Below are 13,039 nucleotides of genomic sequence, written 5' to 3'. Positions count from 1 at the left end.
TGTACAACCCTCAATTCTGTCCATGTCTCTCCTTCCTTCTCCACTGCCCTGGTGGAGGCCACTGTAATTGCTCACCCAGGTGATTTGCACAAGTGTCTTCGCTGCTCCGACAGCCCTGCCCCTGTCCAAGCCTATCTGGGCTCTGCATCTTGCATAATCTTTCTGAAGGCAAATCACAGCCTCCTGGCCTCCATACCACCATTGTTTGGAACTTAGAGATTAAATCCTTCCTTGGCCTACCAGGCCTGCTGATCCAACCCCATTCCCTCCCCCACACACACCCCTTCAGCCATAAGGAAATCTTGCCAGTTTGAGGGGGAAGCACCATGAGCTCCCAAGCCAGCAGGCTTCTGAACATCCTGTTCTCTTAATGCCTGGAATGCCCTCACCCAGAGCCTCTACCTAGCTAACTCCTACTCATTCCTCAGGGCTTCCCTCACTGCCACTTCCTCCAGGAAACCCTCCCTGATTTCTTCCTTCCTTCCTTTCTTTCTTCCCTTCTTCTTCCTTTCTTTCTTTCTTTCCTTCTTTCTGTCTTTTTGTTTTTAAAACATTCAGTAGGACTTTTCATTGAAAAAGATATATATACTGATAAGATGTAAATTATTTTAAAATATATGCAACTTGACCTATATAGCCAGCTCAAGAAATCATTTACATGTCACATAGACACTATTTTATGTGGTTGGAAGTAGGGTTTGGGGGTTTTATTTTGTTACGGAAACTGTCTAAAGATGGTCTAACCTGTCCTAGTTGAGTTGTCCTTCGTAGATTTCGCACACCAGTGATTACCCCGGGGTTTGTCCTTTTTAAAAAAGGAATTTTCTATATGATCTGGCTTAGACTAAATCTTATTTTTCAAACTTAAAAAAATTAAGTTTAAAATAATAATAACAAAAAAGGGATTTTCTAAGGATAACTCCAAACCAGAATTCCTGTCCCTTCAAACAGGGTCAGCTGGCTCCCCTTCAGTTCTTCTCCAGCCCATTTTCTAGAACATTCACTCATCCTTGATTATAATCGCTGGATTTAGTTGTCAGTCTACTCCAATTAGCTCCATCTGGCAGGGTCATCAATTTGCCCAGAGGAAGGGCCCTGACTCCTGAAGTATAAAAACAATAACCATGGTTGCAACAACCAATATCTACTTCCATTGATCGAGGGCTTGCAATGTGTAAGCATCATCTCATTCTACCTGCCCAGCAATCCTACAAGAAGGCAGCATCACGCCCATTTTAGAGATGAGAAGACTGAGGCCCAGAGAGGGTTAGAAACTTGCCTGAGTTCACAGTGAGCTAATAAAAGACACGCGAGGGATGCAAACCTTGACTAAGGCCTTTCTATCATTCCAGCCATCCGAAAACTGTCTGTCCCTGTCATTTATTTGCTCTTTTGTTTGAAATCAATTCCCTTTTTACACGATGAAATGGAACCAGAGAAATGATATGCTTGAAGTTGCTTTGGTGTGCTATTTTTTCTTAATATACAAGGAGATAAATAACTATTTACATTTTTAAAAAACGTGGACCCATGTACTATCTCAATCTGCACGCAGCAAGCCCTTTGGTAGAGTGGGATTCCTGGGACATCTCGTCTCTGGGTCTGCCATTGAGGGGGGACCCATCCCTCAAGGTTCCCCAGGGTTCCGGGAGCAGGAACCTGGATTTACTGTATCCTCTCTGGGGCATCAGGGCCAGCATACAAATGTTTAGGGAGATGCCTGGGAAGGTCCTCAGTGGGCCGGCTCCCATTTCTGACCCAGGAAATGTTGGAAGAAAGATACAAGTTCCCCAGCAAAGGACAAAGCCCCCTCCCTCCCCCCTCCATCTCTGTACCTGCCACAGCTGCCCACCATCCCCTTCTACCCAAAGCTCTGGCGGGGTTCCCACTTCTGCCTCCTGTGAGGGAGGCCAGATAGGAGAGGGAGTGGGGAGGGCCCGGCCCAGGCCAAGAGGCTGTCCTGATGTATTTATATTTATAGGAGGATGAAAACCAGAGAGGCAAGGAAACTTTTGGGGCCGTGGCAGAGGAGACAGGAGTTGGCAGAGGTTACCAAGGCACCAGGGATGGGACTGGAGTGATCTCGGGAAGGCTGCCGCTGAAGTCATAGGAGAACCAGGGGAACCTGGACCAGCCAGGGCCAGAGGTGTGGGTTTTTTGGACAGAGACTGAAGAAGAGGGACCCTGGTATATGAAAGATACAGGGAGGAAGCAGCAGGCAGAGAAGAAGCAGCCAGGGAGGTTGGGGGGAGAAAGATCAGTGGGTGCAGGTACTTCCCCGGCAGTCCAGTAGTTAAGACTCTGCACTTCCATTGCAGGGAACATGGGTTCGATCCCTGGTCGGGGAACTAAGATCCCACATGCCACGCAGTGCAGCCCCCCCCATGGCCGGGGTTCAAAAAGCCAATCAGAGAATTGCCGTACGATCCAGCAACCCCACTTCTGCAGATCTACCCAAAAGAGGTGAAAGCAGGGACTCAGACAGACATTGTACATCCCATATTCATAGCAGCATAATCTACAAGAACCAAAAGGTGGAAGCAACCCAAATGTCCATCAAAGACTGAATGGAGAAACAAAATGTAGTTTTGTTTATATCCATACAATATGGTCCATCCATACAATGGAACGTTAGCCTTTAAAAGGAAGGAAATTCTGACCCATGCTAAAATATGGACGAACTTGAAAACATTATGCTAAGTGAAATAAACTAGACACAAGAGGACAAAGATTGTATGATTCCACTTATACGAAGTCCCTAGAATAGGTAAATTCAATAAGACACAGTAGAGTCGAGGTGACCAGGGGCTCAAGGAGGTGAGAATGGGGAGTTACTGTTTAATGGGTACAAACCTTCTCTGGAGGAAGATGAAAAAAGTTCTGGAGATGGACAGTGGTGACGACTGCACAATAGTTTAAATGTACTTAATGCCACTCAGTTGTATACTCAAAAATGCTTAAAATGGTGAATTCTATGTTATGTATACTTTACTACGATTTTAAAAAAGAAGGAAGGTGTCAAAACTGTAGACAGCTCCAAGTGGGGGAGGTGAGAGAAGAAGCCAGACCCTGCATAGCTCTTCCACCCTCATTCCACGGCAGGTGTGGACACTGCCACCTGCGTCCTGCCAGCCAAGATCTGCAGCCGACCAAGAGCGTGGCTCTTGGCTGGCAGGTGTTTTCCACTTTCAATTGGCTGCTTCTCTGAAAATTCCCCACACCAAGTGTTAACAGGGACCTTCCTGTTACCCCTCCCCTAGTAAAGACTGGTCCAGGGATAAATAGGGTTGCAATATTGAACAGATAAAATTAAAGGATGCGCAGTTAGACTTGAATATTGTCATGTTTGGAATCTACTTACACTAGAAAAAAATTCGTTGTTTATATAAATTGGAAGTTCACTGGGCGTCCTGCATTTTATCTGGCAGTCCTATCCTGGGGCCTCTTATAGAGCTCATGAAGGGGGCCAGGTCTGCTCAGTGGGCCCTTCAGGCCACCAATTGGGACAGTCCATCAAGGGCTGCCTGAGCTCACATAGATGTCTGGGGTCACATCTGAGGGCTGGTTTTGCATGGAGCACTTGTAGAGGACTTCCCACCTACCCACAAAACCCTGTCTGAGGACAGTGCTAACAAAGGCCTGGAAAAGGACAGTCCCTGTCCTGCAGATCCTGACAGCCCAAAGGAGGGACACCTTATTTAGACTGGAGGAGTCAGGAAGGCAGCCTGGAGGGCATGCCCAAGTTGGGTTTTGACGGGTGAATAGGAGTTCACCAGGCTGCCTCTTGGTGGCTTGGGAGAAGATGTTCTCCAAGGAAAGGAAAAAAGCAGGTGCTCTGGGGGGGACATAAATGACAAATAGAATGACTGGGAGGGAGAGAGAGGAAAAAGAAATAGAAGAGTAACAAGGGTAAGAAAGAGGATAGAGCTTTGGATCCAGACAGATCTGAGTTTGGGTCTGGCTCTGCGGTTTACTGACTGTGTGGCCCAGGACTGTGTGGTCCTTTCTCCTCCCTGAGCCTGTCTCCTGATCTGGAAAGTGGGACAACAGCGCCCCCTGGTGGAGCTTCTGTGGGATTAGGGTTAACACCCGTGTAGTTCTGGGTGCAGATTGGTTGCTGCTTTGGTGGATGTGGCAATCATCGTCCACCCCTGTGTATCTTCCGTGTCCAACAGCGCCTGGCACATCGATGCCTCATGGGTGGGTTGCGACGTGAGGGTGCAGACGGGCCAGAAGCTGGAGGCAGCCTACCCTGGAGCCCTTTGCACTGTGCTCACGAGCTCAGGCTTCTGCTGTCCGGGAGCGGAAGTTATTGCAGGGGATTTAGGAGCGCAGAGGTTCCAGGCTACCCTCTGGTAGGACGGAGCAGGGCCGGAAATAGGGGGAGGCAAGCGAGGTGCGGGGTCCGAAACTGTCATGTCTTAACATTTTGATAATTTGCTCATCACGGAACTCTTTGCACTGTATTGAGTTCTTTTTTTTAATATTATATTAAAGTATGATTTTCTTTATTCTTGAGTTTTGGGGCACCCCCTACAATTTTGTGTCCGAGACGAGTGCCTCACTTGCCTCACCCCGGGCCTGGGAGGGAGACTTAGGGTACAGGAGACCCATGAGTACACACCCTAAGCAGCCCCGGGAAAAGACTAGGAGCCCCTTGGGACTTCCCTGGTAGTTCAGTGGTTAAGACTCCGCGCTTCCACTGCAGGGGGTGCGGGTCCGATCCCGGGTGGGGGAATGAAGATAGCGCATGCCACGCAGTGCGGCCAAAAACAAAAAAGACTACGAGCCCTGACACTGCCTGAAATTCCACCAGTAGCAGTGGCACCAAGGATAATTTACCTCCGTGCAGCGCTTCTGCAAATTGCGTTCACAGGCATGATCTTGCGTGAGGTTTAAAACAAGCTGGGTGAGCCGACAGGACAGAGGTTATTTTGTCTGTTTCATAAAACCATCAGACAGAAATTCAGTAAGGGAGGTGGAATCAGGTCTGCCAGCCCAGATTTCTGGCCCCTTTTGGGGGCATAAAGCCTTGAAGGCCTGGGTTAGACATTACACTGAGGGGACCACCCCCATTCTACCCCACCTGCCACTAGATGGGCGCTGAACCCAGGTTGGACGGGAGGGGGGTGGGCAGGGTCTGCGAGTTGGGGGCCTCTGCTGCCCTCGGTCAATGCCTTTTCCCCATCCGTCTCCAGGAGGATGGAATTCCAGGGCTGCTCGGCAATGGCGAGAGCTCGGAGGACTTCAGCCTGGACTTGGGGGACCTTCAGGGCAGTGAGTATATCCAGGACCTGGGCCTTGAGGTCCCTTCACAAAGCCAGCCTAGTGGGGCCAGGGGCAGTGGGCCCCCTAGCGAAGAAGCCAGAGAAGACTCGCCCTTCTCCAGCCTGGCAGGGTCCCAGGGCCTGCCTCGAAGACGCAGCTGGGAGAGGTCGCGGAGCTGCTCTGAAACCTGGCAGAGGTCAGTCCTGCCCCACCCCCCCCCAACGCCTTCCGGGACACACCCCCAGGGCGGCCAGGCTACGCTGCCCCCCTGCCTCTCAGTCATCTAGCTCAAGGGCCACCAGAGGTGTCTGCACTGTCAGAAGGCAGCCCCAAAGGCCCTCTCCGGAGATGCAGGCCTGCACACAGAGCTCACGTGGGCACATGAATCCGTGTGCATGGGTAAGCGCGCACACGCTGAAGGAGCGTGCACCAGCCCAGACTGGAACTGTGTGAACCCGGCCGGCAGGCTCACACCTAGATGTGCACACCCGCCCGTGCACCCTGGGCGTACATGCCCACGCTCAACACGCAGGCGTGCATCCTCTCCCTGCTCAAACCCGGGGACGCATAAACATGTCACTTGCACATGCGTGCACAAAGCCACAGATGCACTTGTGATCAAAACACAGATGCGTGCTCAGTGCCACCTACAAACCACAGTGGCAGCCCCAAACAGTAGAGAGGGGTGCTGTAGCTGCGCCCTCCACCCCTCACGGGTCCCCCAGATAGAAATCCAGTCTGTGTAAAAAAAAAACAGCGGGAGGGAGGACTTCCCTGGTGGTCCAGTGGTTAAGACTCCGAGCTTCCAATCCAGGGGCATGGTTTTGATCCCTGGTCGGGGAACTATGTGAATACCACATGCCGCTGGGCCAAAAAAAGGTAAAAAAATCCAAAACACAAAAAACAGTGGGCCCGCGATGCAAATGGAAATTCAGCATCAAATCCCCCAGCCAGACTCCCCACCCGCCTCTCTGGTACTGGGAGAGCTGGACCCCTCTCTGTGCCCTGTCCCCCCGGAGGGCTACCCACGGGTTCCCTCCAGGCCCCCATGCTTCACATGCTGGAGCTGGGGCAGCAACCAGGTGGAAGAGACCCGACTCCCTCCCTTCCTCCACCAGGCTCAGCCTCGAAGCCTCAGCTGCAAATGAGGGGTCCTGTCTCCCTCGGACACTGGCCAGCCTTGCTCTGAACTTGCCAGGAGAGGGCCTGCAGGCCTGGACCAAAGGGTGTCTGTCTGGGGGCGGAACCCCCCCAGAGGCACCAAACAAGGTGGGTGCAACCTGCAGCCACCCCGGACGATACCACACCTGTGGGCCCAGGCGCTGTCTCTGCAGGTTCCAAGGAGTGCCTTGCCCATGGCTGGGGGGACTGCTTTATCATGGCAGGTGTAGCCCGTGACTGGGGAGTCGCTGGGTCCCGAGATCGCAGCCCAGACCTGAAGATCCTTTTCTGGGCTGGGATCCTTGGCCCTAAGTTCACCCCTGGGCTGGGGAGCAGAGGCATGTCTCCGCATCTTTGCAGCTGGAAGGAGGTGCTGCCTGTGACTGGACTTTGGAAGTAGGGAGGGCTCGTCTGAGGTCTGGGATTTTAGCCCAAAACTGGGAAATGCATGCTCGGAGCTGTTGCCTCTGCCTGGGGCATCTTTGCCCATGACCGTGACCTGGGGGGAAATGACTGGCCACGGCTGGAATTTGTGGCTCAGAATTCCAGAGCTGCAGCCCACAGCTGGGGTGGGGAGCTGGTGGTCCTTAGCAGGGCTGCAGCCCATGGCTGGGGAGGGTACGGCTCCAGCCCTCAGCTGCTATGGAGTCCCAACGCTGTGCTCATACCCCATGGCTGGGGGCAGCCCCTGTCTGCAGCTGAAGGCTGAGGACCCTCGACCCGGCGAGCCTGCCTGCAGCCTGGGCTGTCTCCAGGCTTAGCGAGATGCTTATTCCCTGCAGGAATGTGACAGCCCCGAAAAAAGAGTGAGGTCACGGTCGGTTCCCGTGTCCTTCGATGAGATCAGCTCCCTGGAAATCTTTCCGGATTTGGAAGTACCCACTCCAGCGGTTCAAGGTAGCCGAGGCTGGGGCTTTCCTTCATTCAAACCAAGTGGAGTAGGGGGTTTCTGCTGGAGGGTCCCCTGGATGGGGCTGGTGGAGGGGGCTTAGGGCCCCCTGGACAGGAACTGGGCAGAATGTTGAGGGGGTGGGGGGGATTCCTGCATCATATGCCCTTTCCCCACCCCTACCCCCCCGCCCCCCCCCCCCACCCCGGGATCCTCCAGCCAAGGTGGACACAACACTGCAATGACCCGCAGGGCTCACTCTTCTCCCTCTGACTCTGTCTCCTTCTTTATCTCCTTCTTTGTCTCTGAATCTCTATCTGAAGAGCTTGTGTCCCTCTGGTGTCAGACAGACCTACAGGCCAAACCGGAATCTACCACTTTCTAACAAGTCTCTAAGCCTCCTTAACCTTCTCACGGAGAAGGGGACAATTACTGTATCTCCTTAGGGTCGCTTGGAGGGTTCACTGACCGCATATGTGTAAAGCGTTTAGCCAGTCGTAAGCACTCATGACACGCCGGGGACACTTCCATCCCTGGCTCTCTGCCCTCTTTTCACCTCTCCTCCCTGAGAGTGGCAAGCCACATCTGGACAGCCTCCATTTCTGCAGGGGTGGGTTCAGGGGGCACCATGCCGGGCTGGTCCTGCCCCAGGGCCCCCTTCACGCCTGTGCCTCTTGGGGTGGGGGCTGATTCCAGGCCTGGATCCACCGGTGCTGGAGTGCATGGAAAAGGACCACGTGGAGCCAGATCACGTGTGAGTGTCCACCCCTGGGTCAGGGAGGGACCCCCTGGACAGCCAAGGAGTCAAGGCTTGGGGAGGAGGGAGGCAGGCTGTAGCATCACTGTCTGTACGTGACCAGCCACTGTCCCCCTATAATAATCTCGATCTTCTCTACCACACCATCCTTCTCCCCGGAGAGGGACCCAGACCCCTCAGAAAGGTTCTCAACAGCATGGGGGGGGCTGGGGACCCAGTTTAGCTGCTGCATCAGGACCCGGGACCGGGTCGGGCAATCACAGCTCGCCTTGGGGAATGTCTGTCATGTGGGGCAGCTGTGGGCTGTTTTTATCTGCCATTGCAGGCTAATTGTCCAGCAGGTGCTTCAAGAACTCCGACAGTACCATGGGTAAGTGGAAAGGGGGCTAGGTGTGAGGAAACGGGTATGTGAGGACAGATGCGGAGGACAGGTGTAGGGGGACAGGTATAGGAGTGAACAGGCATGGTGTGAAGACAAGGAGAAATGGGAGGAACACGGTGACAGGAGAGGTGGGAGGACGCCCAGGTGTGGGAAAGGGCAGGATGCAGAAGCGAGCCGCCACCTGTCCATGCACTTCCTTTGTCCAAATGGGAAAAGGTACCTCTTTCCCAAAATACTGCCATCTGTTAGAAAAACGTCCTGACATGCAGATTTTGTTTGACCAAGACCTGTTATCACCCTCTGCTGGAAAACCCATCGCAATGACCATGTAAACAAGCCCACATGTGGAGGGATGGTGGGACCTCAGACATGGCACGGGGGGGCACACCTATCCACAGGAGCCCAGAGGGAGAGGGGCACGAGAGGGGGCATCTGCGGGAGGAAGGAAGGGCTGTTGTGTCTGTCCCCTCTGATCCTGCAGGGCCCGGGAGAGGGCTCGCTTGTCCATCAGCTCCGGAGGAGCCCACTCAAACCTCACCTGGTTTGAGTTCCTGTCCGAGTGAGTACGCAGAGCTGATGGCGGGCTGCCACTGGATTCCCACAAGAGGTTACTGTGGGCCCTGAGCTGGGGGCCCCGTCCTCTCACTGGAACCGTCAGGGCAATCAATGGTAGGGGTGGTAGGGGGGCTCCTCATATGCCCTGGGAGGGCAGAGGAGGGCTTCTTGGAGGAGGTGACAGCTTGAGCTGGATTCCGATGGAACAGTAGGAGTTCACCCATACGAAGAAATGAGGATGGGGAAAAGAAATCGGTGCCTTCCTCAGGAACGGTGTCGGGGTGGGGCTGGGAGGAGGGGAGGGAGGGGGGAGTCAGCAGAGGCCAGAACACACCTGGGAAACACAGGAGCACAGCTCTGTGGTGAGCAATGATGGTGAGCACTGAGGGGTACAGACTGGAGGTACGGACTCTCCCTCCAGGGACTAGATTCTGCGGGGGCTGGGTTTCTTTGTCAATGACTTAATACATATTTATTAAATGAGGGTGTGCCAGCCATCCAGGAGAGGCACGATCTGGGGCTGGAGCATTGGATGGGAAGAGGGAAGCCGGGTTTGACAGATATCCCACAGGAAGAATGGGCAGGATTTTAGGCTGATGGAGATAGGAAGGGGGCATGAATCAGAGGGAGGAGACTGCGATGGACAGGGCCCATCAAGGGACCTCAAGTTGGAGACCACGTCACCTTCCCCTCTGCAAACCTGGTCCCCAAGGTTCCTGAAATTTGCAAACCTCTGTAAATGTTTGTTCAGTGAATGAGTGAGTGAGAGAAGGAGGGAGAGAGTTAGGGACCACAGCAGGGGTGAAACAGGATGAAGGGGCCTCAGGGAGACAGATTCCGGGTGGATCCCAGAAGCGACCTGCAGGACTGGCTCAGAAGGGCCTTCTGGGTCTGCTGCGCTCTCCTCACTAAATTTTCTGCCCCTCAGGAGCGAGGACAGAGCGGGGAAGATGGAGAGAAGTGACAGGAGTGCCAGGGTGAAGCGCAGACTGAGTTCCCTCCGATGTCGAGTCACCAGGCAGAAGGAGAAGGTCGGGGGGCCGTGCCGGGGGTGGGGGTTGGGGGAATCCCCCTCTGCCTTCTGCTGCTTGTCAGGGTGCCCCTGGCTCCAGATCTCTATGCTTCGAGGCGAGACTGGATGCACAGGGCATTCTAAGGCCCACCTCTGTCCCCAACAGGGGAAGAGCCCAGTGCTTCTGAAAGACAAAGGACAGGATGCTCGAGAGCGGAAAGAATGTGTCAATGGGCACCAGCTGGCTCAAGGAACCTTCTCTGGCCACTCCAGCTGCCCGCTGTGTGGCAAACCTTTTCTGAACTCTGGTAAGTCTGCTGGCCCAGCCCATCCCCCTGGATGGCAGCCACTTCCTCTCCTTCACTTCCCCTAAATCATTCTCATGGTATCCTTCTCTCTTTGCATCCTCGTCCTATTTCACCCTTTCTAAGCTCGGACCAACCCTGGCTTCCTGGATGTTCACCAGGAATCCATCCCTAAGAGCAGGGACCATTTGGTTAGCCTGGGCGCCCCCCTCCCCACCGCCGCCAAATTCCCTTTGAGTCTCAGCTTTCGTCGTTGCAAAAATCCTTTGGCAAAATCCAGACTCGGGCAGTATATTAGTTAGCTAGGGCTGCGTAACAAAGTAACACCATCTGGTTGGCTTAAACCACAGAAATGCATTGTCTCACAGTTCTGAAGAAGTTCGACATCAAGGTGTCAGCAGGGCCAGGCTTCCTCTGAAGGTGCTAGGGAAGGGTCCACCCCAGGTGTCTCTCCTGGCTTCTGGGATTCTGGTGGCTTGTGCCAGCAGAACTATAATCTTCACACGGCATTGTCCCTGTATGCCTGTCTACGTCTGAAATTCTCCCTTTCCTAAGGACGTCAGTCACATTGTATTAGGGGCTGACCCTGCCGTAGTATGATCTCATTGAACTAAATAAAATGGCAATGACCCTATTTCCAAATAAGACCACCTTCTGATGTACTGAGGGGGGTTAGGACTATAACGTATGAATTGGGGTCGGTGGGAGGAGGCACGATCAGCCCGTAACAGGCAATTTCCTGCCTCCCGGGGCTGTCTGGGGGGTGATGGTGTCTGCTCAGGAAAAAGTACTGGGTTCCAGAGGCCTTGGAGGGAGATGACGCTGGCCTTTTCTGAGATTTAGCGTATCACCTTTTTGAAAACAAATCGGGCTTTGTAAGGGAGAGAGAAGAGGCACCGGCAACTGCTTGTTAGTTGCAAATTCAGGCTGGTGCAGGGTTCCTCAGCCTTGGCCCAATTGCTATTGGAGGCCTAGTAATTCTTTGCTGGGGGAAGGGGGAGCTATTTTGTGCATTGGAGGACGTTGACCGGCATCCCTGGTCTCCACCTACTAGATACTTATTACCCCCCCATCCCATGAGTCATGACAACCAAAAATGTCTCTAGATGTGGCCAAGTGTCCCCTGGGGGCTAGGATTGTCCCCAGTGAGAATCACTGCAGAGGGCCGTAGAGAACTGGCCCCAGGATGGGCTGTGCCGTGAGAGCTGTCCCTCCACCTGCAGGGCAGCTGCCTCCCTGTGACCTGAGCCACAGGTTTTGCATTTCCTCCTTGCCCGGCCCCACACATGGGCATCTTCCTTCTTCCTGATTCCTCCCTCTTTCCGGAGCACTGTTTTTGCTGGTGGTGGGACTGTTGCCTGCTCTTCTCAGGGGTGTCCCCGTCGGAGCTTTCTCTGCATTGGAAGATTTCCAACCCGCTTCCTGACACATGGCCTCAGTTTTCAGCTGAGGCCACCTGGGCTTTGCCAAGTCTTCAGCATCTTAAAGTCCTTTTAAGCAGCAGGTGACTTCCTGTTTCTGTTGACTTCCTAATCTCTTCTTCTGGGGGTCAGGGGTGAGGTCTGCTGGATACAGGGACTTCCCTGGAGGGCCAGGATCAAGCCCCCACGGAGCTGTATCTGAGGCATCAAATTCAAGGGGCAAGTGGGAGGTTGGCAGGAGGAAGAATGAGGTCAAAGATCCGGGACTGGGCCATGGACAGTACAGAAATGCATCCACGCTATAATGGCAGGGTTGAGTATTTTGCAGCATGTTCTCAAAGCTGAAAATATTTACCTTACGGTTCTTTATAGCCAAAGTTTGCCGATCCCCGAGCTAGCTTTCCCAGCAGCAAGGAAGACCCAGGGAAGTGACTTACAGTAGCCAACAGATCAATGAACCCCTTACACATCTGACCTTGAAGATGAGGGTTCCAACAGGGACTCATTTCCTGAAGGTCACTTTACAATCACAGAAGACTTTGTACAAATAGAGAGTAACATTACTATGCTGAGCAGATACAATATCCCAAACACCAAGTCCTTTAAACAGATTTCCTCATTAATCTTCACAACTCTGTAAGATAGGCACTAGTATTCCCCCTTTCTACAGATGAGGAATCTGAGGCCCAGAGGAGTTAAGTTCTTGCCAAAGGTCACACAGCAGGGTCTGAACTCAGAGCCTGAGCCCCTGATCACCAATCCACTGCCACGTGACGCCATTTAATATTTTTTAAACTTTTTTTTTGATGTGGACCGTTTTTAAAGTTTTTATTGAATTTGTTACAATGTTGCTTCTGTTTTATGTTTTGGTTTTTTGGCCGCGAGGCATGTGGGATCTTAGCTCCCCGACCAGGGATCAACCCCGCACCCCCTGCAATGGAAGAGGAAGTCTTAACCACTGGAGCGCCAGAGAAGTCCCTATTTTTTGTTTAATAAAATTAATTTTTAATTCTTTTAGTTGTACCAAAGGCAAAATTTTATAGTTTAAAGGAAAATTAAATTACAGATACATGAAAACCAAAAGTTTAATATACCAAAGACACTCTGTTGTTTGACGCACTTAATGTCAATATTTGGGGCAATTTTTAAGGTTTTCCCACCAAAAAACGGCATTAATAATAGCTCTGTACAATAATATTTAGAGTAATAGGAAGATGAAAACACTTTCATACCATATTTTTGCCAGCTGTTCTAAAGACAGCAAACACGTGCTCAGTTGGTTTTCCTTC

At 52.6% G+C, this 13,039-nt stretch overlaps 1 protein-coding gene across 3 annotated transcripts in view; it reads left to right on the top strand.

Annotated features, from left to right (window-relative positions):
- The window catches only part of ARHGEF18 (Rho/Rac guanine nucleotide exchange factor 18), a gene marked incomplete at its 5' end in the record, with an annotated part of 94,703 nt that overhangs the window by 17,698 nt on the left and 63,966 nt on the right, over positions 1-13,039 (top strand). For all 3 annotated transcript variants that reach the window (XM_079917097.1, XM_079917095.1, XM_079917094.1), the window contains 8 exons: positions 5,199-5,464; positions 6,387-6,537; positions 7,212-7,326; positions 8,015-8,072; positions 8,401-8,445; positions 8,939-9,016; positions 9,941-10,043; positions 10,191-10,332. In XM_079917097.1, coding sequence (XP_079773223.1) covers positions 5,199-5,464; positions 6,387-6,537; positions 7,212-7,326; positions 8,015-8,072; positions 8,401-8,445; positions 8,939-9,016; positions 9,941-10,043; positions 10,191-10,332 — 958 coding nt within the window. The remainder of the gene's footprint in view (positions 1-5,198; positions 5,465-6,386; positions 6,538-7,211; positions 7,327-8,014; positions 8,073-8,400; positions 8,446-8,938; positions 9,017-9,940; positions 10,044-10,190; positions 10,333-13,039) is intronic.

This window comes from Stenella coeruleoalba, assembly GCF_951394435.1.
Source record: "Stenella coeruleoalba genome assembly, chromosome: 3".
Taxonomy (NCBI): domain Eukaryota; kingdom Metazoa; phylum Chordata; class Mammalia; order Artiodactyla; family Delphinidae; genus Stenella; species Stenella coeruleoalba.
Note: the sequence above shows the minus strand (reverse complement) of the source record. Positions and strands in the feature narration are given on the sequence as shown.